Source organism: Pleurodeles waltl, chromosome 7 (genome assembly GCF_031143425.1).
Source record: "Pleurodeles waltl isolate 20211129_DDA chromosome 7, aPleWal1.hap1.20221129, whole genome shotgun sequence".
Taxonomy (NCBI): domain Eukaryota; kingdom Metazoa; phylum Chordata; class Amphibia; order Caudata; family Salamandridae; genus Pleurodeles; species Pleurodeles waltl.
The window spans coordinates 1,297,131,203-1,297,158,460 of NC_090446.1; the positions used below are offsets into that span (position 1 = coordinate 1,297,131,203).

General features: G+C 44.5%; 1 protein-coding gene across 13 annotated transcripts in view; it reads left to right on the forward strand.

Annotated features, from left to right (window-relative positions):
* The window catches only part of CCDC106 (coiled-coil domain containing 106), a 289,790-nt gene that overhangs the window by 104,733 nt on the left and 157,799 nt on the right, over nt 1-27,258 (forward strand). For 4 of the 13 annotated variants that reach the window (XM_069200559.1, XM_069200550.1, XM_069200553.1 and 1 more), the window contains exon 1: nt 14,152-14,206. The exons of 2 other annotated variants lie outside the window; for them this stretch is intronic. Coding sequence is in view for 4 of the 11 variants with exons in the window: in XM_069200547.1 (XP_069056648.1) it covers nt 14,163-14,206 (44 nt within the window). In the remaining 7 variants the exon portion in view is untranslated. Of the gene's footprint in view, nt 1-14,098; nt 14,207-15,377; nt 15,429-27,258 lie in introns of those variants that run through there. 7 more of the 13 variants (XM_069200547.1, XM_069200549.1, XM_069200560.1 and 4 more) reach the window with 6 other exon arrangements.

The window sequence follows — 27,258 nt, forward strand, 5'->3', positions numbered from 1 at the left end:
ACCATGGGTGCACTTTTGTGACTTTCTTTAAGAATTTGGGGCCACATATAGGTAGGTTCAGATTTGCGACCCGCAAATTGCGAGTCGCAAATCCGAATGTAGGATGGTGTCCCTGACACAATCTGTGATTCGCAAGGGCTTCGCAAATGCACACCTCATGAATAATCATGAGGTGGGTCGCAATTTGCGACCCCCTTGCGAATGGCGGCCTCACAGGGATGGTGGCCTGCTGGAGACAGCAGACCACCATGTCTGTGACTGCTTTTCAATAAAGCAGTTTTTTTTTTTTTGGAATGCAGCCCGTTTTCCTTAAAGGAAAACGAGATGCCTTACAAAAACGAAAAATTAAACGTTTTCGTTTCATTTTTTCAGAGCAGGCAGTGGTCCGCAGTGACATTCACAATGGGGTAGCGGTCCCAGGGGGACCCCTTCCCTTTTGTGAAAGTGTTAGCACCCATTTGAAATGGGTGCAAACTTCGATTGGTTTGCGCCCGCGTTTGCAAAACAATCCTACATTGCACTGCGAGTCGCAATTAGGAAGGGAACACCCCTTCCTAATTGCGAGTCGCAAACCCGTTTCGCGATTCGGTAACCAGGTTACCGAATCGCAAAACTGGGTTTGTGCACCGCAATGTGCTTTTTGCACGTCGCAAACAGCGAAAGTCGCTGTTTGCGACATGCAAAAAGCTACCTACATGTGGGTCTTGGTCCCTAATTAGGTCTGGTGTTAAAGACATTTTGTTTTTATTAAACTTCTATTTCTCTCTCTTTCGGCTGGCTTTACTGTGAGTGATCGCATTCTTCTCTTCCACAAGGAGCATATTGGCACACAAAGTAGTTTTGTTCAGTGTCAGGAACTACAGTGGCAATCAGTGACGTAACGAAACTGGAGGGTGCCCCTTTGCAAAGAACATGGAGGAGCCCCCTCTCCAGACTCACTCAGGGCAGGTGCTGTGCTGAAGGGGCCCCCTGGAGGGCGGCTGCAGGGCCTTTGTTATGCCACTGGTGGCAACGTGTGCTTTTAGAGTTCAAAAACGTTTTTTTTTTTTTTTGCCAGTGTTTGTTACAATGTTGAGGGCCTGGTAGCTCCCACAACAATAAAGTGTTACAAAAGCCATGTCAAAACAAGACACGCATTGATGAAACCAAAAGACTTATAAAAATATGTCAGATCAGTTGGCTTTGTCAGTGTTTGTTTATTTTCATGCTTCCCATAATCGTGTTGAAAATGGTTACACTGATTTTCCATTAGAAATATTTTTGGGAAATATTAGCATGCATCAAAACATTTTACTAAATGACACCTCATTTGCATCTAATCAGAGAGCATTCTGGGAGCATTATACTTAGCCTCATAGCCTAAACTTTTCAAACATGTGTATACACGTTTTTTTTATTTGTACTGGAACCAACGTCAGTAGTGAAGTGTGACCTTAAAACATTTATTTACAGCACTCACCCTAATAATGAAGGTTTTCAAATAATGAACCATAAATACAAGTTCGAACAGCATTATCTTTTGGAAACACCTTACCTCAACTGTAGAGAGTTCCACTCTCTGTAAACAGGCAGCCAAAGGGTTTGTGCTGCAGAGGGTTGGGCCTACTTGTCCCAAGGACAAAGTAAACATAAAAACTTGTTGCCCTTGACCCCAAACAAGATGTCCCGGGCGCTAGGAATTCCACATCCCTGTGGGCATATTTGAGACAAGGGTTACTTGACACTTTTTTTACATGTTTTAGAGAGGACTTGCAATGTCTTTTCATCGTCTCTTGACCTATGTAAATGACCCACCTGCTCCTAAGATATAGGTATTCAATTGTATGGTCTGTCATTAGTGCATCATACACTACAGTGATCGTCTTCCTGTTACCTCCATGGCATGACAATAGATGTAGTGTTACCAAGGGGTGTGGTTCCTTTCGATCTTGTCCTCACTCCTGACACCTCTCTGATTGTGTGTACTAGCATGTATGTCAAGACATGTCTGAACGGATCCCTAGATGTCCTCACCCTCTTGGACTGAGGTACTGTGTGTGTACAGGTTTCCCAGTGAAGTCAGTCCTGATAATGTCCATGGTTTGGCGCTATGTTGCATGGTGATCTTCTGAAATTTCAGGAAATGTCCATAGTGGTAAATTTTAGGGTTACAGGAGTGGGTTTTGCCTGGGATACACATACTTATGTTTTGCAACAGTCGCCAGTTTGTTTAGTAGGGTAGTCTTATCATGCAGCCCTATCAACCTTTCGAGTATTGGGCGTCCCCCTAACTCCTGAATTATTTCTGCCCTCTCTGGCTTAAGAGTAATCAATAGCCACCTCATAGGCAATTGCAGCTCTGCTGCTGCATAATATAACTCATAATGTGGGGAACCCATCCCTCCTTTGTCCAAGGGGTTAAACAATGTATGCAGATCCACTCTTTTTCATCCATCCCCTATATCAGATTAAGAAAAGACTCTATTCAGATCTTTAAGGAATCATCTATGTAGCATCACTGGAAGCACAGAAAAGTGATATGTAGGTTTGGCAACACCAACATATTGACTATTGACACTCTGCCTATTGGAGAAAGAGGAAGTGTCTTCCAGAACATCAGGCAATGTTGCACGTTTGTTACAATTTGGCCCAGATTCTCTTGTCGACAGACATCTCATAGGCCATTGCAGCTCTGCTGCTGCTTACTATAACTCATAATGTGGGGAGCCCAATCCTCCCTTGTCCAAGAGGTTATATAATTCATGCAGAGCCACTCTTTTTCTACCCGTCCCCTGTATCAGATTGGAAAAGACACTATTCAGATCTTTGAAGAATCTGCTATGTAGCAGCACTGGAAGCACAAAAAAGTGATACTGTAGTCTGGGCAACACCAATCACTTTGCTCAGATTGCTTTGTATGAGATAATTATCAGTGTAGTATATATTAATTCCCAAATACTTGAAGGCATCATGCCTACACTCAGATTCCTGTCAAATAATTCCTCTTGTTCTGTCTCTGTCAACCGTCTAGGTGGGAACAGGCACAATTTCACCGAATTGAACTTTAGACCAGATACAGCACCAAACTCATTCAGAATATCCATCCCCAGGGCATGATGTACATTCCTCAAATAAACAAGGGCGTCATTGGCTGCAGCAAGATGATCTCCCAGGCACCATTAGTTTGTATACCCCACTCAAAACTTATTTGTCTGAATAGGGATGCCAAAGGGTCAGTAGCCAAAGCAAATATTGTCAGCCATAATAGACACCAGTGTCTGGTGCCCTTGCCAGTGGCGGTTCTTCCATTTGAGTGGAGGACCATCGCCCCCCTGCTGCAAAAGAAGCAGATGTGAAAAATTAAATGATAATAATTGCATGGAGTGGAAAGGGTACGTAGATATTTTATTCTTATTTACTTTTTTGACCTACTGACAGGCACTGTGAGAAACTCACACTGCCTTCAGCCTCAAGTTCAGAGCTCTCAATCATGGCCAGTTATGAATAAAACACTTAACAAACCATGATTGAGAGTTCTGGCATCGAGATTAAAAGCATTTATCACAGTGTCTGTCAGTTGGTTAAACCATTCACTTCGGCGCCCCTCCAGATCTATATCTCACCATCCACCACTGCACCCTACCTATATCGAATGTCACCTACCATCCTCATTCATCTTTCTTCTTATTCTATGACAGCATTTCTCATCTGATGTTGCACTTGGTGTTTGGAGACCACTTTCACGCTCTTTGTAGATGTTACTTTGATTCAATGGAGTATTTCTGACATTTGCATTGTACTTCTGTGACAATTGAAAAAGTCTCACTGTGTCCATATTTTTCTTCAGTGTTGCAATATAATCAAATATGACTCTTCCTTTACTGCTGGACAACTCAAACCGACATGTTCTTGAGATGGAGTACATTGCTCGAGTCTGTTTTTCCCATATCCTAGCTGTTCATATAAATGTCATTTTAAATTGATCACTTAATGCAGGTGGTTGCAGCCAATCAAATGTTTTAACCCGTAATATTCCCTTTTTGTGGTAAATACATTCTCCAGTGGTGGTCATACATATGCAGGGATGTTTGGTGAGGAGAAGGTGTGATAGAGGCATCATGTGCTATAAACATGTGATATGACTCACTCAGAATGGCAGTAAACATGCAGACGTACAACAGAGTGATAAGATAACACAAGTGTTGAGTCACATGTTGCTAGTAGGTTCTTCTTATGTGCTCAATCAAATTGAGGAGCAGCAGAAGTATTGTGCATGGGGTTTAGTGGATGAAAGAAGAATACATGCAGCATGCATGTTTGAGGTGCACTAGTGTTTGGTTCGCAGTGATGTGAAGGTAATTGGGTGATTCTTTCCCCCAAAAGGAAGTTTTGAATGTGTAATTTCAGGATTAAGCATGTTGTGAGCTAGCTCCACTTAATGGACTACCATCCATTGTAGTTTTCGGTGTCAGTGTAACCATTTATACCCACTGGTGTTTTATAGCTCATTGGCTTCTACGGAGAGTCTTCCTTTAAGTGTTTTGCAATGTCAAGAGACAGTGAGGGGGAGTGTAAGTGCTACCAAAAGGCACAATTTGCAGAAATTTTAGGGCCCATACCATAGCCTCCTCAGTGAGCGACGCACAGTGCCTTGAAATCAGCCTGTGCATCTTAGCAAATTGAAACACTTTAATGGCAGGTTGATGTGTTCTTTATGTTCAGTGAAGTATCAGTAATCTGACAGCTTTATTTCTGACTCACTGCAGTGTGCAAAGATAGATTAGAAAGTAAAGGTGTAGGTCCTTAGCATAGTCTTATGTGTACAAGAATGAGAGTGACTGTAGCTACAAAATTTTGTGTCAACGAAAGAAAAAGTAAACAAGCTTTGGCAAAGCCAATAGGTCTCGTTATGTGTTGTGAATGTAATATTTTGTCGGACAAGAATGTTGTTCTTTTTTAAAAATTGGATGATGTTATGTAAATAAAAAGGGAAGTCAAACACACTAAAGATGAGGATATTTTAAAAAAAAGCGTTTTAAAAAAAGAATTCAGAACATTTCTGTAAAAACCATTCAGAAGTAACAGCAAAATAGCAATATCCCCAACAACTACTGTGGTGGCACACAGTTTAAAACCTGAGGAATTCCAAATGGCTTTAACCAGCAGCAAAATAACAATATAACCATTGGCTAAACACAAAAAAAAACATTTTACAAAAGGCTAACTTATGCCGCAAAATATAAGAATAATACAGCAAATGCTTATTAATATAAATAAATTACCAATTATCTGCAAAAGAATATTAATTAATATTTCACCTTTTTTGATTGCTATGGCTAGATACTTTAAAATGCTAATTAGTAGTACATCTTAAACGAACTCTTTAAACTCTGATTAGTCTCTATTCCATGTATGATTATTTCTTAATACCTTATCAGGACACAAGGCATGTTTCTTTATCATGATAACTTCCTTATGTGACTAACAGCCTGAAAGAGAATTTATGGTGGACAAATGACAATGGTGCTCATATCATCATTCTTATAAGTGACCTGTCTGTAGGTATACAGCAACTAAATTGGCAAATCAAACCATGTATCAATCACCACCTCTTACTTACTAGTGAATGCTAAGAACAGAAAAATGAGTAGGTGAGCCCTGCACATAGGAATTATGTCCTACTTCTTAAATTAAGGACTAATTACCAGGGAATAAAACTAATCTATTGAACTTGTCTTTTTTCTGTATTTTTGTAGTGATCAATCTTTATAAAATATTGAGTAACTTAATGCACTGACCTGTTTGGACGCACAAATATGATGGGCAGATAAATTGGGAAATGGATATATTGTTAAACATTTAAGTGAATATTTATGCTATTGACAGGTGAGTATGGGTAAATACTTTTAGCAAACTTTACAAATATGATTTTACCCTGTAGTCACCACTTGGATCATTAAAGGCAGCAATAGTTTTAAACCTCTTCACAAACAATGGTCTCGATGTAGCCATCAATATAATTGGGAGAAAGCCACTTAAATGGATCCAAACCAATACAGAAGGACCACTAATTGCATCCCAACAAAATATAATAAGATGCTGCACGGTCTGTATTTTTCTGTATATTAATCCACCAATATAAATAATGCAATCTTGTTTTGGTAATAGCTTTTTCATGTTTACACCAGTAATGAAGTTGCATATAACAAACCTGTTGTCATGTTACTGTCAAGTAAAAAAGGCACAAAATAACAGCTGATAGATCAATTTCAGGAGCTGTGCTTGCCTGTGTGTGACATGCAAGTGCAAAGACAATCCTCTGAATTAAAGGCCACTCAAGTCCGTTGCTGCAAAGGAGAACAAAGGTACATGCAGAGCGTAGGTGTCGCATGGACCCTTTGCAGTTGTGATACAAACACTTTGTGAAGCACACAATGGAAACCAGGGCAAATTACATTTCCCATGGATTGATTTTCCTTTTAGTTCATAATTTAGCAATGTTGCAGTACCCAGACAAAACTTTAGGGCTTCATTACAAGTGACCCAGTATGGCCAGTGTTTGCTTCTGGATTGCAAGTAGTAGTACATTTTCAAATCTGTATGCAGGGTTGTGCAGGTCTGACGGTCCTCCATTAAAGTGAGGCAGTTCCTCTAGCCCTGATTATTTACAACTTGACTTTTTTTTATTTAAAAGAACAGATAGTATTTGAATTGTCATCATCTCTTCCAGGATCCGACCTCAGATTTATAGTTCTGAAAATAATCTCATGGGTAACCAAATAGAGGAGGTGATACTGTTAAAATCAGGATAGGATATAAGTAAAGAGCAATAGAAACAAGCATTGACACAGCACATTAACAGCTTGTATTTTTAATATGAATAAGAAGTTCCATTTTGCATATGTATTTGCATAGTAGCGCATGTGAAAAGGATAATGGTGAAGTGATTCACTTGATAACCTTCCCAACTTCTCAATTCAATGACATTGTGATCATTGGCATGTCATTTTAGCTCCCTCCACTTTATTCTGCCCCTGCATCTGCAAAAATGTGAGGTGCTTGGAACAGGCTTGTAAGAATATCTTTATGAAAGACTGGACAATTACTTTTCAATTACTTTTTCACATTCCCAGAGGAAAGGTCAATAAATGAATGGTCATTGAGTGCCAACTTCCCCTTCATTTTCCAAAGTAGATGTATTGCATATCGGGGTCCCAGTCAGGGAAGCTACCAGTACACCTCAGCAGGGGGTCTGATACATGTAGTGGAACAGTGCTAATACTTGTTTGTTGTACACTAAAATCCACAGTAAATGCCAATCTCAGGAGGCATGCCACACATATAATGGGGCAATCCCAGCATTTCTCACTAATGCATCCATAGTTTTAATAGCACAGTAAAAGAACATGTCAGTAGTCGCAGCTGGAAGGTTAAGAACCGAATTGGCATAATCTGAACTCCCTTCTCACAATCCAGATCAAGCATGCATTCAATACGGCCTCCCAGGAGACGTTGCTCATCAGAATGCCTAAGGTCAGTGTTAGAAGTGGGGTTTTTGGTTGGCAGTCAGGTTACCCCCTGTCCAAGCAAAAGCCCTCACTCTAGTCAGGGTAAGTCACACACAATCCAAGATTATCCTGTGCCCACCCTCTGGTAGCTTGGCACGAGCAGTCAGGCTTAATTTAGAAGGCAATGTGTAAAGTATTTGTGCAATAAATCATACAATACCACCATATAGTACCACAAAAATACACCACACAGTGTTTAGAAAAATATATAATATTTATCAGGATAATTGTAGGTCAAAAAGAATAAAGTTGCAATGGAAAATTGTAGAGATATCACTGAAAAGTGATATAAAGTGTCTTAAGTCTTTAGAATATAAACAAAGTCTCTTTCAAGCACAAGTACCTGGTTTAGCGTGGAAAAATCTCCTCAGAGGGCCACAAAAGAAGAGGTGCGTGGAAAAAGGGGGTGTGCGTCGATTTCTCCTCAGCACACACGGACTTGCGTCGTTATTTTCCACGCGGGGAAGTTGTGCGTCGTTTTCCGGCGCGCGGACAGTCTCTTTCTGTGGATCGCGGGGATTACCAGATGTCCCGGGTCTGTGTGTGGATTTTCCTGCTTGTTTTCCGGCTGCGCGTCGTTCGGCGGGGCTGCGCGTTGAAATTACGATCTCACGGCAGGCATCGCGTCGATTTCTCCTCTAGAGGTCGGGCGGCGTTGTCCTTGCGAAGCCGTGCGTCGGATTTCCGGTCGTCCCCAGAGCGTCGTGTTGATCAGTGTCGGTGTGCGGCGTTTTTCTCGCCGTGGCACAAGCTGTGCGTCGAAATTTTCGGCGCACGGAGCGTCCAAGTGAAAAAGGGAAGTCTTTTTGGTCCTGAGACTTCAGGGAACAGGAGGCAAGCTCTATCCAAGCCCTTGGAGAGCACTTTCACAGCCAGACAAGAGTTCAGCAAGGCAGTAGGCCAACAGCAAGGCAGCAGTCCTTTGTAGAAAGCAGACAGGTGAGTCCTTTGAGCAGCCAGGCAGTTCTTCTTGGCAGGATGTAGTTTCTGGTTCAGGTTTCTTCTCCAGCAAGTGTCTGATAAGGTAGGGCAGAGGCCCTGTTTTATACCCAAATGTGCCTTTGAAGTGGGGGAGACTTCAAAGAGTGGCTAAGAAGTGCACCAGGTCCCCTTTCAGTTCAATCCTGTCTGCCAGGGTCCCAGTAGGGGGTGTGGCAGTCCTTTGTGTGAGAGCAGGCCCTCCACCCTCCCAGCCCAGGAAGACCCATTCAAAATGCAGATGTATGCAAGTGAGGCTGAGTACCCTGTGTTTGGGGTGTGTCTGAGTGAATGCACAAGGAGCTGTCAACCAAGCCCAGCCAGACGTGGATTGTAAGGCACAGAAGGATTTAAGTGCAAAGAAATGCTCACTTTCTAAAAGTGGCATTTCTAGAATAGTAATATTAAATCCGACTTCACCAGTCAGCAGGATTTTGTATTACCATTCTGGCCATACTAAATATGACCTTCCTGCTCCTTTCAGATCAGCAGCTGCCACTTCAACAGTGTATGAGGGCAGCCCCAATGTTAGCCTATGAAGGGAGCAGGCCTTACAGTAGTGTAACAACGAATTTAGGAGTTTTACACTACCAGGACATATAACTACACAGGTATATGTCCTGCCTTTTACCCACATAGCACCCTGCTCTAGGGGTTACCTAGGGCACACATTAAGGGTGACTTATATGTAGAAAAAGGGGAGTTCTAGGCTTGGCAAGTACTTTTAAATGCCAAGTCGAGGTGGCAGTGAAACTGCACCCACAGGCCTTGCAATGGCAGGCCTGAGACAATAAAAGGGGCTACTTAAGTGGGTGGCACAACCTGTGCTGCTGGCCCACTAGTAGTATTTAATTTACCAGCCCTATGCACATAAAGTGCACCTTACTAGGGACTTATAAGTAAATTAATAGTCCAATCAGGTATGATTCAAGGTTACCATGTTTTAAGGGAGAGAGCATATGCACTTTAGCACTGGTTAGCAGTGGTAAAGTGCGCAGAGTCTAAAAACCAGCAAAAACAGTGTCCACAAAGTGGAGGGAGGCAGGCAAAAAGTTAGGGGTGACTACCCTAAGGCTGTCAGGTCTAACAGTCAGTATTCAAAGACCGGCCTTTTAGTGGATCACGCCCTATCTCGGGTTCAGATGTCTGGCGTCCATCTGCCCTCCTCTCGTTCTGGGTTTACGGGTCTGCAGCAGAGAGTTGCAAAGGGCTCCTCATTTAGCCCAACTCTTTAATATTTATGTTCCCCCTTTGACCTAGTTGATTCGTTTCTTTGGTGTCAATTTTATGAATTCTGCGGATGACACCAAGATCATAATTTATGTGGCTAATTCAGTTCTTGATCTCTGTGCGGTGTTTCAAGACTGCTTGGTGGCTGTTGCCATCTGACTGATTGAAAACTCTTCGAAATGCAGAGATCTTGTTTTTCCTGCCTATGGCTGTCCTGCCCTTTCCAATTATTTTAGCCTGCCTCTTTAGGAACTATACCAGCTCTGTTGGGTGCAGTGCGTAAATTGAGCTTTCATTTTGATAAATTGCCATTAACTAGTCAGGTTATCCATGTATCTGCAACCTGTTTTTCTTTTATGTGTATGTTGCACAAAATTATTTCTTTTCTGCCATTACAAGTCTGGCCTTTAGTGATTCAGGAGACAATTCTTAGTCACCTGGAGTACTGTAATTCCTTTTACACAGATCTTCTGTGCTGTTAAATGGCTTCAGTGCATTCAGAATACTGTTGCAAGACTGGCCGTAGAATGCCCTGGTCATCTTCTGCTTCACCGTCTTCGAATACTTTGCACTGGCACCCGATCTCTAAGCAGGTCAGCTTAAGATCTCTTTCCCTGATTCATCGGCCTCTTCTTGGCCGGAACCCTTGCTATCGACAAAGTAAGTTTCACCAGTATTCTCCATCTTGAAAGCTACAATCCTTTATTATTATCTTTTTGTTATAATTTTTTTTTCAAATTCTGTCATGTAAGAGTGGGTGACGGGGGCTTTTGGCTATAGCAATCCCACTTTGGAATTCTGTTCCTTCTCCCTTTCAAAAAGCTTTTAAGACCTGGCTTGTTACACAATAATTTGTCCACAGTATGTTGCTAAGCCTTTTTTTTACCTTAGCACCCGAATACCTTTTTAGGTTGCAGCCCACTTTATGAGCATTATTAACGTGACATGTCATCACATGACCCGGCCCATATGGGTGGTCAGTGTCAAAAACCGGCATTGTTTTGCCAGATGTTCTGTGACTGCTATCAAGCCTGACAAAGTGGCTGACACCACTTAAGCCAACCAGCTTTTCAGAGTCAGTCCTCTTAAATTTGAGCGACACTACTCTAGCACGATGGTCTTTCTCCGAGGCACAGTCAAGCTGAATAGTAGAACTTGTTGGGTTATCATGTCTGCTGTAGAAATCTGTACGAACTGCCTACTCAGCTGACCTACAAAAGGAATGTCGTACTTCCATTGGACAGCATCAAGAATTATTTTTTACAGTTATGCAGATATTGCCCAGTTTATTTTGAAACTCACTCAGGAAGAGAAGCAGGTCTTTGGATTCCATCCAGGGGCATAACTCAGGCCTTTGCAGCCCTTGCTAGGAAAGGGAGGAGAGCACCCTTCAGAGGCCTCCCATTCAGCCCAAAGCATATGGATATCCATGACATATGTACATGTTGCTGGTCCATAAGTGATATGCTGCGCCAGTCAAGATTTGTTTTCTTCGAATTCTGGGACTTGTAGTCTTTATGTGTAATGCAATAAACAGTACTGCAAGTCCCTGGGATTCATCTAGTCATGCATGGGCATAAGAAACTTGGCAGGGCTGAATGGGAATCTCAGAATCTTCTCAACACATCCTGCAGGGGAGATCCATCATTTTGCGTTATGCCACTAATTTAATCTTTTTGAAAGAGTCAGATGTATGTGAACCAACCACCTAAAATTAAATCTTACAAAGACTGCAGTTACTCAGTGGCCAAAGGAGACCCGGCCTTCCTTCTTCCTTGTATGTTCTCCTCCAGCGGGAGAAGTAAGAAGTCTGGGAATAGTACAGGGAGTGCAGAATTATTAGGCAAGTTGTATTTTTGAGGATTAATTTTATTATTGAACAACAACCATGTTCTCAATGAACCCAAAAAACTCATTAATATCAAAGCTGAATATTTTTGGAAGTAGTTTTTAGTTTGTTTTTAGTTTTAGCTATGTTAGGGGGATATCTGTGTGTGCAGGTGACTATTACTGTGCATAATTATTAGGCAACTTAACAAAAAAAAATATATACCCATTTCAATTATTTATTATTACCAGTGAAACCAATATAATATCTCAACATTCACAAATATACATTTCTGACATTCAAAAACAAAACAAAAACAAATCAGTGACCAATATAGCCACCTTTCTTTGCAAGGACACTCAAAAGCCTGCCATCCATGGATTCTGTCAGTGTTTTGATCTGTTCACCATCAACATTGCGTGCAGCAGCAACCACAGCCTCCCAGACACTGTTCAGAGAGGTGTACTGTTTTCCCTCCTTGTAAATCTCACATTTGATGATGGACCACAGGTTCTCAATGGGGTTCAGATCAGGTGAAAAAGGAGGCCATGTCATTAGATTTCCTTCTTTTATACCCTTTCTTGCCAGCCACGCTGTGGAGTACTTGGACGCGTGTGATGGAGCATTGTCCTGCATGAAAATCATGTTTTTCTTGAAGGATGCAGACTTCTTCCTGTACCACTGCTTGAAGAAGGTGTCTTCCAGGAACTGGCAGTAGGACTGGGAGTTGAGCTTGACTCCATCCTCAACCCGAAAAGGCCCCACAAGCTCATCTTTGATGATACCAGCCTAAACCAGTACTTCACCTCCACCTTGCTGGCGTCTGAGTCGGACTGGAGCTCTCTGCCCTTTACCAATCCAGCCACGGGCCCATCCATCTGGCCCATCAAGACTCACTCTCATTTCATCAATCCATAAAACCTTAGAAAAATCAGTCTTGAGATATTTCTTGGCCCAGTCTTGACGTTTCAGCTTGTGTGTCTTGTTCAGTGGTGGTCGTCTTTCAGCCTTTCTTACCTTGGCCATGTCTCTGAGTATTGCACACCTTGTGCTTTTGGGCACTCCAGTGATGTTGCAGCTCTGAAATATGGCCAAACTGGTGGCAAGTGGCATCGTGGCAGCTGCACGCTTGACTTTTCTCAGTTCATGGGCAGTTATTTTGCGCCTTGGTGTTTCCACACGCTTCTTGCGACCCTGTTGACTATTTTGAATGAAACGCTTGATTGTTCGATGATCACGCTTCAGAAGCTTTGCAATTTTAAGAGTGCTGCATCCCTCTGCAAGATATCTCACTATTTTTGACTTTTCTGAGCCTGTCAAGTCCTTCTTTTGACCCATTTTGCCAAAGGAAAGGAAGTTGCCTAATAATTATGCACACCTGATATAGGGTGTTGATGTCATTAGACCACACCCCTTCTCATTACAGAGATGCACATCACCTAATATGCTTAATTAGTAGTAGGCTTCCGAGCCTATACAGCTTGGAGTAAGACAACATGCATAAAGAGGATGATGTGGTCAAAATACTCATTTGCCTAATAATTCTGCACTCCCTGTAATGTGTCAAACTGTCTCTACGAAAGATCAAGGGTCAACTTTAATCAATTCTGATTTTTGTCGCCTAGATCAATTAAAATAAATTGTAAATATTTAATTCTTCCTTGAAACCTCCAGGCTACAGTAGGTGTTGTGATCTCTCGCGTGGATTTTGTCATTAGTGGGTACCTAAGGATATACCATTATCTTTTGGAGATGACGCAGCGGCTGCAAACCGCTGTCCCGAAAGACCTCTGTGGACACTACTGGCATGGCACGTCACACCCTTGTGTAAAAGCCCTCACTGGCTTTCAGTGAAAAGAGCAGAGAACAGAAACTCCTGATCTTTTCAATTGTTTGCCTAGAATAGACTCGACATCATCAGCCTGTTGACATCAGAGACTTGAGACTGCTTTTTGAAAACTGTTAACTCAGGGTGGTATTCGGCTGTTCCCCTCGACGTCAGAAAGGCGAAGGAGTTGGGTGATAGTATAAGGATTTCAACCTACCGTGAAAAGGTTTTCTGAGCAGATTAACTAAGCGACTAAACCCCCAAACTGGAAAGTGTGTACAGTTCCCCCAAAATGCTCTCTGAAATAATAGAGAAAATCGTGTAAAACGTTACTTTACGCGAATTAGGTAAAACCCACCATCTACAGTCTCCCAAAGATTATTTTTAAAAATATATGCTATTCGACAATCCACGCCTGTGCATGGACATATCACGAGAAAAACTGGCGGCATTCCCTAGCGGGCTGCGTGCCAGCTGATGCACTAGAAGACACGTCATTTTCCTATTAAAACTGGTATAATACGACGACCGGGAATTCAGATAACCATTCCAGGTAAATTTTCATTAATTCCCTCTTCCTGCCCATTCACACCCGCGGGAAATAATTGTGAGGCAGACCTTGGAAGAAAGGAAGGCACGGTCTGCAAAGTATATCTGCCTTTAGAGCCATCTTTGCGGGCGCCTCGAGCACCCTACATACAGTTTTGAAAGGCTAGAGGAGTTTGCCGACACTCCCTGCCCGGAGGAGGAAATGGATAACAGTGGATCTCAAGCTGGGCGCAGATGCTCGAGTGGGTGAGCCCCTTTTAGCGGTTTGTTTCTTGTGCTTTTTGCTTGTCAGACGTAGTTCCCCAGCCGCCTCTGAAGGAAACATCGTATCTGTTAAATTTTTATACGGTGTATCTGGCCCCTGGGTGCATACCTGTGTACTGCCTGGAATTTTTAATGCATCTTAGGGCCTCCCTGGAACAGGCTGTGTAGTGGTATTTGTGCAGTATTGCATCTTATATGTTTATGTTGTGCATGTATGCTTAAATATACATGGACTCCAGCTCTGCGTGCTTTCCTTGCTTGTATAGGCCATTGGGTACAGCCACTGCCTCTAACGCATCTTCAGTGCTTAAGTGAGATGAAAAAGAAGGGGAGGAGGGTGTCAAACCGCTGAGGCAAAAGAACCATCACTAGGGCTCTTTACAAGAGGCGCTGTCTATGTAATTAAGGGCGTGGCGTACAACCTAGAAACTAGACCATACTAGTGTAATAGGTGCAGCATGCTACCCGACGAGTGTTTGGGACTATAATGACCCCTGCATCATAAAGGTCATTATCCAGCTTGTTGTGAAACTGTTATCCTGGCTTTTTGTTTGACCTTGCAAGCACGCTAATCAAGAGAGAGAGTGAGAGAGTGTGTGTGTTCGCCACACAGAGGCCTCCCTCTGTCCAAGGCAGTGTAAGATCCAGAACCTGGTCTGTGACTTTGAGGGGTGCCCAAAGCATGCCCTCGTGAAGGACATGGAACTATTGTCCATGTGCTGGGGCACTTAAATCCTAATTTGTGAACCATAGTATGACCAGACCTCTTTTTCTGTCAAAGCATAGGGTAATGCACTAACCCCTCTCGTGTAAAATGTTCTGCCTTTTTAGAAACTCCACACACTTGCTGTGACATTTTCTCCTGAGTGTTGAGAATGTGCATGTTTAGTATGTGTGCGGTAGTAGGACTCTTTGTGGTGCGTGTCTGATTACTGGGACTAGTGGAATCCATTTTGGATGGACCCTGAATTAGCATGGAGACATCTTATTTTAGCATGGAGACAGTTTAAAACAGCTTATATCGCATGGAGAGTTTCATGTGCGTAATTTACATGATGTGGTTATTCCAGGGCTGGAATGTCCTGTGAATTTGTGTTACAAATGTTAATTTTTAAAGATATTGACCAACGCCTCTCATCCTTTTCCACCCTAGAAAATATTGACGTTTTACACCTGACAAAGACAGGAGGAGAACATTTTCCAGGTTTGGAAGGCATTTTCTCCAAAATGGAAAACGGGGGCAAGGGGTTGTCATTATTTTACTCCAGGAAAAAAAAAGTTTTAAAAAGTGATGTTTACTTGGTGGATTTGCGCATGAGCAAATATGCACATGAATAATATCTCATTCTAAAATGGGATTCACAAACGTTTGCTAGGAGTACACCTGGAAAATTGGAAAGACCTACTCTGTAAACTTCTGTGGATTCCTGGAAGTCATAAATCTTCATCAGTGCAAAGTCAGAGATCTGTGGAAGCACTGCCTTCAGGAATTGTGCTTATACTGGTTGCCCATATTGGTGGAAACTGTATTGGCATGGGTCAAACATATTTATTACATGGTATTTATTTAACATTGTAGGTATAAATGCACTATAGTGAGACTTTGTCTATTTTTTAAAAGTTGCAAATGTGTTGGGTACATTTTATTTTCAAAGCAAAGAAATGGTATGATAGTTTAGCAAACTGCCTGTAACCTTTGTTCTTTTTAGGGTCGAGCCTATTATAGCATGCGCTAGCGCCTGTGTCTCACTTGTGAGACAGTGTTGTTAACAAAAAGTTTACCATTTGTTGCCTTGTGTGGCACTCCTCTTTACAGCCTTGTTATTGGTTACTGCAGGCCAAGCATCATTTTCGTTCCTTTCTGTGGCGCAGGGATCAAGCACTGATTGATTAAACTTAATCAGTACTTGTCCTCTGCTCCCGGCGTCATTGAGGTACTATTTTGATTTGTTTTTTTGTTTTTTTAACGTCTAGTACCATGAAAACAGAAAGCGAAGGACTGCAAAAACAAGGAGATAGGACAAACACATTTGCAGTTTTATTTTCTATAGTTAACTTTTATTTAGCCGAGTCTTATTTTTTCACTTCACACTCATGTTTTATTTTGTTTTTGCTCGTGGGCGCTGTTCTCCAAAGATAATGATTATCTTGTTCTAAGTATTGCAAAGCAACATTGTTATTTTCTTCTATGTAATTTCCGAAATTATGCTTTAAAACATAATTGTGCAGTACTCTCCAGTCCATCCCACTTCAATCCACCCAACACCAATCCACTCCAGTCCAATTTGCCGCTCTCTGATTCAGTCTGCCCCACTCCAATCCACCCCACCTCACCCACACCAATCCACCCCACCCCACTCAATCCAATCCACCCAATCCAATCTACCCAAACCAATCCAATCCACTCCACTATGCACCTCACTCCAATCTAATTGAAACCAGTCACCCCAATCCAGTCTATCCCACCCCACTCTAATCCTCCCAATCCAATTCATCCAACACCAACCCACTTCAATCCAATCTGCCCCACTCCAATCCTCCCCAATCCAATCCATCACTCCAGCCCACTCCAATCCATCACACCTTACCCCACACCAATACACCACAATCAAATCCATGCCACACCAACCAATCCCACTCAATCCAAACCATCCCACACCAATCTAGTCAGCCTCACCACACACCATCCAATCCCCCCACACCATTCCATCACACTCCAGTCTACCCCCAGTCCGATCCTCCACAACCAAATCCAATCCAACCCACTCCAATCCAATCTCCAGAATCCACCCCAAACCACACCACCCAAATCCATCTGACTCCAACCCATCCTACTCCAGTCCACTTCACCTCCACTACAATCCAGTCCATCCCAATCAACCTCAATCCATACACTCCAGTCTAATCCACCCCAATCCACCTGGTTTAGGGTCCCTTGCCTCAGTATAGAGAAGGTTGTCTTCCCAATAGACTTTGTGGGTATCAGTGACATCCCCATTTTGCTGTTTGACAGCTTGCTGTCTAAGACCCTCTAGTGTGGGACAGGTCTGCTGTGCCACACTCAGCTCTTCCCTAGCAGGCCCCCCCTGCACCCAAAAGCTCAGCAGTGTCAGCTGCCAGGTCCTCTGGTGTAGGTTCTGCAAAGGGAGAGGATTCCTATTCCTCAAAAGGGGAATCTTCTGGAGAGGGAGGGAGATAGTGGGCAAGGATTTATCCTTCCTACCCCTAGCTTTTGGGAGCACTTGGTCCATTTTTCCAGGATCCAAGTTTCCCTGTCCTCTTTGCTTCTGGGCCTGAGCCTTTGTGAGATCAAAGATATGCCCTGGAATGCCCAGCATTGCTGCATGAGCCTTCAACTCAACTTCAGCCCGAGCTGATGTTTACAAATCATTTCCTAGTAAGCAGTCTACAGGTAAATCAATGGCTTCCACAACTTTCTTTAGGCCAGTAATCCACTCCACCCCAGTTGAGATTCACAACAGCCATGGGGTGGCTAAGAGTGTTGTTATGAACATCAATCACTTGGTACTGTTGACCAAGTAGGTGTTGTTCAGGGGCAACCAGTTTCTCTATCACCATGGTGACACTGGCTCCTGTGTCCCTGTAGGCCTCAACCTCAACACCATTTATTAGGGGTAGTTTCTTGTACTTACCCATATTAAGGGGACAAGCAACTAAGGTGGCAAAATTAATACCACCATCAGAGACTAAAACAGCCTCTGTGGTCTCCCTAACTAGACCAACCCTGCCACATTACCAATGGTGAGCTTAGCTACACCCTTTGTCTGGCTATTTGTAGGGTTCTTCCCACCACCACTGCTATTACTAGGGTCACTAATGGACGCAGTTGGGGTTGTGGTGGTGGGAGCCTTGGTGTTTTTCTTTGGGCAAGTGGGATCACTTGCCCAATGGCCTTTACTCTTACATAAATAACACAATGGCTTCTTTTGATCGTGAGAAGAGGATTTGGACCCACCTCCCCCAGAGGATTTTTGTGTACCTGATGAAGACTCAGAATTATTTTTGTTATTGTTCCCACCCTTGTCATGAGACTTACCACCATTCTTCTTGCCATCCTTGTCACCCCTGTATGAGATTTTCTGCTCACTCTTGTTCTGACCCATTTGTCTGGATTCTTTCCCAATTCTTGGGGAGAGGTCAGATCTGAGTCTACCAAGTACTGATGCAACAGGTCTGACACACAATTATTCAAGATATGCTCTCTCAAAATTAGATTATATAGGCTTTCATAGTCAGTCATCTTACTGCCAAGTAACCATCCCTCCAAGGCCTTCACTGAATAGTCTACAAAGTCTGTCCAGTCTTGAGAGGACTCTTTTCTGGTATCTCTGAACTTTATCCTGTATTGTTCAGTGGTTAAGCCAAATCCATCTAAGAGTGCATCCTTCAAAACTTTGTAATTGTTGGCATCACTCTCCCTGACAGTAAGGAGTCTGTCTCTACCTTTGCCAATGAAAGATGACCACAATATAGCAGCCCACTGCCTTTGAGGGACTAATTTTACCATACAGGCCCTCTCAAGTGCAGAAAACCACTTGTTTATGTCACCCCCTCCTTGTAAAGGGGGACAATCTTATGCAGGTTTCTTGAATGTGTTTCTCTAACAGGATGACTATCAAGATTACTGCTGTTGCTGTCACCATGGGGAACTAACCCCAACTTCTGTCTTTCTCTCTCTACATCTAGGTATTCCCTATCTAAGGCCAACTGTTGCTACTTTAGCCTCAGTCTGGCCTCTTCCAACCTCAGCTTTCTGTGTTCCCTGTCTCGGGTGTTATCCTCAGTGTGGGAGGTTTGGGAAGCTTCTGATACAGAGGAAATGTGAGAATGTGCAGAAGTGGACCTTTCTCTGACTGCCTGAACCCTAGTTACCTGGCCTTTAGGAGTAAAAGGTGTCCTACTGCTGTGTGACCCCCTCCCACTACCAGCTTCACTAGATGGCCTGTTAAGTGAAAGGTCTTTGGAAGTACCCTCCCCAGAGTTCTCAGGGCCCTCCCCTGAATCTATCTGGGCACACCCCCCCTCAACCTCCTGATCCTGGGTTTGATCAGTCTGATTCTGGTCACTTTCAAGGAGAACGTTAAGAAGGAGATCTTTGGTAGGGTTCTTGCCAATCCCTAAACCTCTTTCTATACAGAGGCCTCCTCAAACTTTTAAAGTTAAGGTTGTCATTAGTTGCTTTTACAACCTGGGGAGTAGCCTCTACCATAGACATGGTGAAAAGAAAGAGGTTAGGGGGGGTGGGGGGAGAAAACGTTTTGAGCTTTCAAGAAAAGAGAGAAAAAACTTTTTCAAACTTTTTAGAAACTTTGTAGAGTGAAAGTAAGACTGTTAAGTTTACTTGTGTATATTTCTAAGTATTAAGAATATGATTTTCTTATGAAAAGCACCAATGACAAAGTGGTAAAGCAGTTACAAGTACTTATCCTACTGCTGCACCACCAATGTAGGAGGCTGGCCTGGCTTGTAGTAGGTACCAATGGTACTTATACCTTATGCCAGGTCCAGTTATCCCTTATTAGTAGAGTGTAGTAGTGTTCTAGCAGCTTAGGCTGATAGAGGTAGCTGTAGCAGAGCAGCTTAGGCTGAACTAGGAGACATGCAAAGCTCATGCAATACCACTTATATCATATAGGCACTATATCATAAGAAAGAATGCTCATAGTTACTAAAAATAAAGGTACTTTATTTTAGTGACAATGTGCCAAAAATATCTCCGAGGATATACTCCCTTAGCGGGGAAGTAACATACATAAAATATACACAACTAACCAAATCAGGTAAGTAAAACAGTCAGAAAGTAGTGCAAACACTGTAAAACACAATAGGATGCAATAGGCCTAGGGGCAACACAAACCATATACTAAGTAAATGGACTGCGAACCACAAATTTACCCCTAGGCAAGTGTAGTGTGTAGAGGGTCGCTGGGAGTGTGAGAAAACACTAAGGGCCAGATGTAGGTAGGTAAAAATTAGCGACTCGCAAATTGCGATTCTTTGCGACTCGCAATTACCGACTCGTACTGCAATGCAGGTAGAAAATGCGAGGACAATTTGCGACTCACACACGGAGTCGCACCGCAGATAGCGAGTCCGCTGTTTGCGAGGTCGCTTTTTGCGACCGCGCAAAAAACGGACACGCAATTTGCGAGTGGGTGTCACAAATTGCGACTGTGCTGAAAATTGAATGCAGGTGCTGCAGAACACTCTGGAAAACACTTCAGAACACTCTGGAAAACACTTCCTGGCACATGATGATGACATAACAGCCAGGAAGTTTACAAATACACCCGGGAGGAGGGAGGACCACACCCATTTCAACTTCAGCACAGCAAACAAACAGAGCTCCTGCAACCATGGCTGAAAATCCAAGGAAGAGGAAACTGAAGTTTGCTGAAAAGGAGTTGGAGGTGCTGACTGATGAGTGCTGTCAGCACCATGACCAGCTGTTTGGCAGGGCAGCCCTCACCGTGCCAGAGACAGAGAAGAGAAGACTCTGGCAGGAGATCCAGGAGAAAGTAAACTCCCTGGGAGTCAGCCACCGGAGTGTGGAAGAATTGAAGAAAAGGTGGTATGACCTGCGCTCCCGGACCAAGGAGAGGGTGGCAGAGCGGCTCCGGGAGATGAGAGGTACAGGAGGGGGACCATCGAGAGTACCACCACCCACACCCCTGGAGGAAAGGGTAGAAGAGACCCTTGAGCCTGAGGCTGTAAGCGGGATGGGAGATCTGGACACCTCTGAGCCAGGACCATCAACCGGTGAGTACCATGTGACATGCATGTATCCTCATTAACGCCATACCCCCACCCACCTTGTACACAGGAGCATGCACAACCAAAATAGTTCCATTTCAGAGTATCAAACACCAGAATGATGCATTATGGGCAATGTAGTACAGTAGGCAGTTCATAGGCAATAGTTTATTAGGAAGTTGATAACAGATAGTAGAAACTGACAGTGTGTTCCCTATGTCCCACAGGTCTCCCACAAGACACCCCCAGCAGCCCAAGCAGCCAGGGGCCACTGGTCAACCAGCACACACAGGAGAGAACAGGACCAGCCACCACTGCTACATGCACCTCCGACACCATGTCCCCTCAGGAAACACCTGTTGCAGTAGTGGTGTGTGAGCCTGCACCAGGTAGGAGCCAGAGTGCCACGGGAGACAACACAGGGCCTCCACCGCTTCGCAGGCGACGTGGAACATCAACATCAGAGCGGCAGGCAGCGTCAGGGCATGCCTCCACATCACCAACCGAGGCTGCCCTTCTACAGGGTCAGCGCCTGCAAACCCAAGAATTAAGGAGGATTAGTGGGGCATTGCAGCGCTTTGAACGCAATCATGCCAACAGTATGCAGCAGGTACATTCGGAGTTGCAGGTGATCAGTACCAACATGGGTGACCTTGCAACCTCCATGCGCCAACTAGTGGCAGGACTGCTAACGCAGAGTGAGAGTGCACAGCGCAGGGATCGCCAGCTGCTGCACCGCCTGGACAGGATGTCCTATTCTATAGTAAGGCTGGCTGTGAACACAACAGGGCTGTCTAGGCGCACAGTCAGCCTCCAGGTGGACATGGGCCACTTTGCTGGTGACGTGGCACGGGGCCTGGGCCGGCTCAGCCATGCTATAGACCTCATGGAGGCACGGCAGGTGGCCAGGGGCACAGGCGACACGCCACAGGACAGTGAGGAGGGCTCCACTGTCAGCAGTGTCTCTGCCGGTGACACCAGGGTGCTTCGCAGTGGAAGCACAAGGCAAAGCACTGCTGACCCCCCTAGTACCAGCCAGGCTGGCCGAGCCCACCGTAGAGTTTGAGCTCCTCACAGTCCTTGGGGTTGGGGCACATGACGTCAATGTGTCCCATGCCAGGTGGACTATTGAAGCCCCTGAACTGTTCCTATTGTACATAGTTTTGTTATTTGCACTTATTAAATCACTTGTTCTTTCCACCTAACACATGGACTCTTTGTGTGTTATATTGGTGAGTATGGTAAAAGTTGGCACGTACCTTCCAAAGTATTGGTTTGCAATGTGTTCCCGTCTCAGTCTGCCTTGATTTGCGATGCTTCTATCCCCATGATGGCGATGTGGTTGCTCTTGCTCTTCATCCTCAGAATCTGGGTCTCCAGGGGTGAGAAGTAGCCCACGTCTGGTGGTAATGTTGTGCAGTATAGCGCATGCAACAACTATTTTGAAAGCTGTTATTGGGGTATACTGGAGGGCACCTCCACTTCGGTGGAGGCATCTGAACCTTGCTTTCAGCAGTCCAACGGTACGTTCTATTATGTTCCTGGTCCTCTTATGTGCACTGTTGTATCGCCTCTCGCAATCATTGCTGGGTGTTAAGTACGGAGTTAGTATCCATGGACGTAGTGCATATGCACTGTCACCTGTTTGGCACAAAATGTACAATGTTAGCAAGGCATGGGTGGTTTGCACATTGACCTGTGTGCATGTCTTCAAGGTGTATTCAGCTCTACCTAGGAGGTATCCATCTCCAAACTCCCCACGTTCCAGGAGTTGGTGTATCCCACTGTGCCTAAAAATGTAGGAGTCATGAGTACTGCCTGGAAATTTGGCTACCATGTCAGTGATAACATAATGGGCGTCACATACCACCTGTATGTTGAGTGAGTGGGTACACTTCCTATTGCGGAACAGATATTCCAGGTTTGCAGGAGGGCATATTTGTATATGTGTCCCGTCTACACACCCTATGACATGGGGGAAGTCGGCAATCCTGTAAAATTCCAACTTGGTGCTGTTTATTTCTGCATCATTCCTGGGTAGGTATATGTATCTGGACATGTGTGTGAGTAAGGCGTCTAGGAATGCCCTAAAGAACCGCAAGAGTGCACTTTGGGATACCCCACCTGCCACAGCAATGACCCCCTGATAGCTACCCGAGGCCAAGAGGTGCAGTGAGCATAGCACTTGCACATGCGTAGGGATGGCGCAGCCGCGCACAGTCTGGCGTTCTAGCTGTGGTTTGAGTAATTCTATTAAATCTAGTATAGCTGCGCTTCTAAGTCTATATTTATCATATATTTCCTCCTCTGTTTGCTGGAAGAGTGTCTGCCTTGTTCTGTTTATCTTCTCCTGTCTCTGGCTCCTCCTCCTCCTCTGCTGGGCGGCGTGGGCTCTCCTCCTCACTGCTATCAGGTATATCTCCGCCATCTTGAGTAACCCAGATGCCTTCTGGGTCCCCTTTTATACTTTGGTAATGGTTACCACCTGCTCTGCGTTAGTGGTAAATTGGAAGTGCAAAATGGGCTTTTTGCGACTAGTCGCGATTTGCGAGTTGCTATTGCATTTGGTTTGCGACTCGCAAATTGCGACTTGCTATTTGCGGGTCGCAATATGGGGTTGCAAATTTTGCGAGTCGTTAACGGCTCGCGTCGCATTTTGCGAGTCGGAAATGGGATTTTTGCATCCCATTTCCGATTTTGCGGGGTCGCAAATTGCGAATTGAGCCATTTGCGACTCGCAAAATTTTGCTACATCTGGCCCTAAGGGTGTAAAAGAGACCCCACCCCAGGACCCAGGAAAGTAGGAGTAACTTATAAGTCACCTATATGTCTAACATTCACATGCTGAAGGTTAGGTGCAAAGTTACTAAGTGTGAGGGCTTGCCCTTTTGGGAAAATGCCTTGCTGTGGATTTTGACCTCTAGCTCAACCGGCACCTACGGAAACCTACAAAACCTGTGCATTTTTCAAAACTAGACACCTAGAGGAATCCAGGATGGGGTGACTTGTGGGGCTTTCACCAGGATCTGTTACCCAGAATCCTTCCCAAACCTCAAAATCTGGCAAAACACTTTTTGCTCACATTTGAGTGATAAAAAGTTCTGGAATGTGAGAGGAGCCACAAATTTCCTTCCACCCAGCATTCCCCCAATTCTCCAGATAAAAATGGTACCTCACTTGTGTGGGTAGGCCTAGTGCCCGCAGCAGGAAGTGCCCCAAAACGCAATGTGGACACATCACATTTTCCCAAAGAAAACGGACCTGTTTTTTTAAAAGTGCCTAGCTGTGGATTTTGACCTCTAGCTCAGCCGGCACCTATGGAAACCTAGCAAACCTATACATTTCTGAAAACTAGACACCTAGGGGAATTCAGAATGGGGTGACTTGTGGGGCTCTCACCAGGTTCTGTTACCCAGAATTCTTAGCAAACCTCAAAATTTGGGAAAAAAACACTTTTTCCTCACATTTTGGTGATGCGCTGCAAAGTTCTGGAATCTGAGGGGAGCCACAAACTTCCTTCTACCCAGCGTTTCCCCAGGTCTCCCGATAAAAATGGTACCTCATTTGTGTGGGTAGGCTTAGTGCCCGCAAAAGGAAATGTCCCAAAACACTACGTGGACACATCAAAATGATCAAACACAAAACTACCTGTTTTTGCAGGAGGAGGGACACCTGCGCCCTAGGCTCAGCAGCCATGCATTCCAAACCCAAACATTTCTGAAAACTAGACACCCGAGGGAGCCCAGGGAGGTGTGACTTTTGTGGATCCCCCAGTGTTTTCTTACCCAGAATCCTTAGCAAACCTCAAATTTAGCTAAAAAATAAATTTTTCCCCACATTTCTGTGTGGGATCACTGCACCGCCACAAATTTCCGACCACCCAACTTTCCCCTCAGTCTCCCAGTAAAAATGATAATTCACTTGTGTAGGTGGGCCAAGTGCCTGTGACAGGGAAGAGCCAAAAACATGTCGAAAATGAGGGGTAATCAAATCGGGTCCAAAAGGGCAGTTTGTTAAAAAATGTTTTTAGGCTGACAAGTGGGGTAGAATTTTTATTGGTATAGATGCGGCAAAGCTGGGTGGTAGGAATTTTGTGGATTCCTGCAGATTCCGGAAGGTTCCATCACAAAAATGTGGGGGAAAAAAAATGTGTGATTTCAAGCAAAGTTGGAGGTTTGCAGGTCATTGAGGGTAACAAAATGGTGCAGGGTGCATGTGAAGCACACCATTCTGGACTCACCAGATGTTTAGTTTTCAGATGTGTCTAGGTCTCGTAGATTTTTTCTACATGGCAGCGCCCCAAAGTCCAAAAAGTGCAGCCCTCACCATTCCAAGTGGGACGATTTTGAGAGTTAGACAAGCTCTCATGGCCCAAATGTAAAACCAAAACCCAAAATAATCAAATGTCCTTTTGCTTGCTATTGGGATAAGATCTTTTAGTGTGCAGGTGGAGAGATGAAAGACTGTTACTCCCTTCAGTTGGGGTGGGGGCATAACCATGCCCATACTGGTTGGTAGCCACCATCCCACTATTTTTTAATTTTTATTCTCTGGCATCCAGTAGGCTTTCTGCCCCCCGGGGGAGTGGATCAAGGGTAACTGCCCCATCTGCCCACCGGTGGACAGAACAACTTTGTCCCATTTAGGGTGGGGGTATGGCCCTACCCCCACCCTCATTTTTTGAAAAAAAATCTTCCTTGGTCTCTGGTGGGCTTTCTGCCCCCTTGGGGGCAGATGGGCCTTACAAAAATAGGCTGATCTGTCCCCAAGGGGGACAGAAATGGCCTAAAATAAATTTGCCCTCAAGGGGAGCGACCCTTGCATGAAATTGGCGCAAAACAAATCCCTGGTGTCTAGTGGTTTCTACCCCCCTTGGGGGCAGATTGGCCTAAGAAAAATGGGCCGATCTGCCTCCAATGGGGCCAGAAATGACCTAAAATAAATTTGCCCCCCTAAGGGGTCGCTCCCCATCTGTAAAAAAAAAAAAAAAAATCCCTGGTGCCTGGTGGTTTCTGCCCCCTTTGGGGGCAGAAAAGGCCTAATAAAAAAATTGCCCCCTGGGGAGCGACCCTTGCATAAGGGGTCTCTCCCCTTATCAATGTAAACAAACAAAAAAATTCCCTGGTGTCTAGTGGTTTCTGCCCCCGTGGGCAGATCGGCCTAATTAATGTAGCCCAATCTGCCCCCAGGGGGGAGGAGGCAGAAAAGGCCTAATAAACAAATTGCCCCCTGGGGAGCTACCCTTGCCTAAAGGGTCGCTCCCCTTATCAATATAAACAAAAACATCCCTGGTGTATAGTGGCATCTGCCCACCCCCGGGGGCAGATCGGCCTAATTAATCTGCCCCTGGGGGAGGGGGCAGAAATGGCCTTTGAAAAAATACTCCCCCTTGGGAAGCGACCCTTGCCTAAGGAGTCACTCTGCTTCTGCCAATTAAAAAAAAAAAATCTTTGGTGCCTAATGGCTTTTGCCCCCCCCAGGAGGGCACATCGGCCTAACTAATATAGGCCGATCTGCCCGCAGAAAAGGCCTAAAAATAAAATTGGCACTTGGGGAGCACCCTTGCCAAAGCGCATTCCTGCAGCATGATCGCTATGCGATAGTGCTGCAGGAATACTCAGAGAGACATGACAAGGGAAGGAAAAGCCTTTCCTTCCTTTTTCATGCTTCTCTGACCTGTACCGAAGAGAAGCAAATCTGTTTCTTCTCGGATCACGCGGGAAGCATGAGAGGCGACCTCTGATGAGGTCACCGCGCAATCGCGTGCTGACGTCATCAGACGTCACTGGAGGGGCGAGGAGGGTCGGGGCTGGAAGAGGAAGTGATTCTCCTTCCAGCCCTGTCCTGGGGGGTTAGGGGAAGGCCCACAGGGGGGAGCGCTATCGCTTCCCCAGAAAGTCTGGTGCAGGATGTAACGGTTACATCCTGGGGACTCAAGCGGTGCTGCCCAGTACGTAACCGTTACATCCCAAGCACCCAACAGGTTAACCACTCAGGCTTTATCACGCATGTCTTTACCATGCATGCCTTTGTCACGCATAGTATATTTAAGGTACGAATTTGCATATGCGCTAAATTACAAATAATAGTAAGGCAACATTTCGGGTTCTGGGGTTGGTAGTTGTAAAGAGAGGTTTGAGCAATTTTAGCGTTTCGAGGTGGGTAGTGGTAAGGGTACATTTTGGTTTTATGGGTGGGTAGTGGTAAAAGGAGTTAAGGGTAATTTTGGTGTTTGGGGTGGGTAGTGGCAAGAGCAGTTT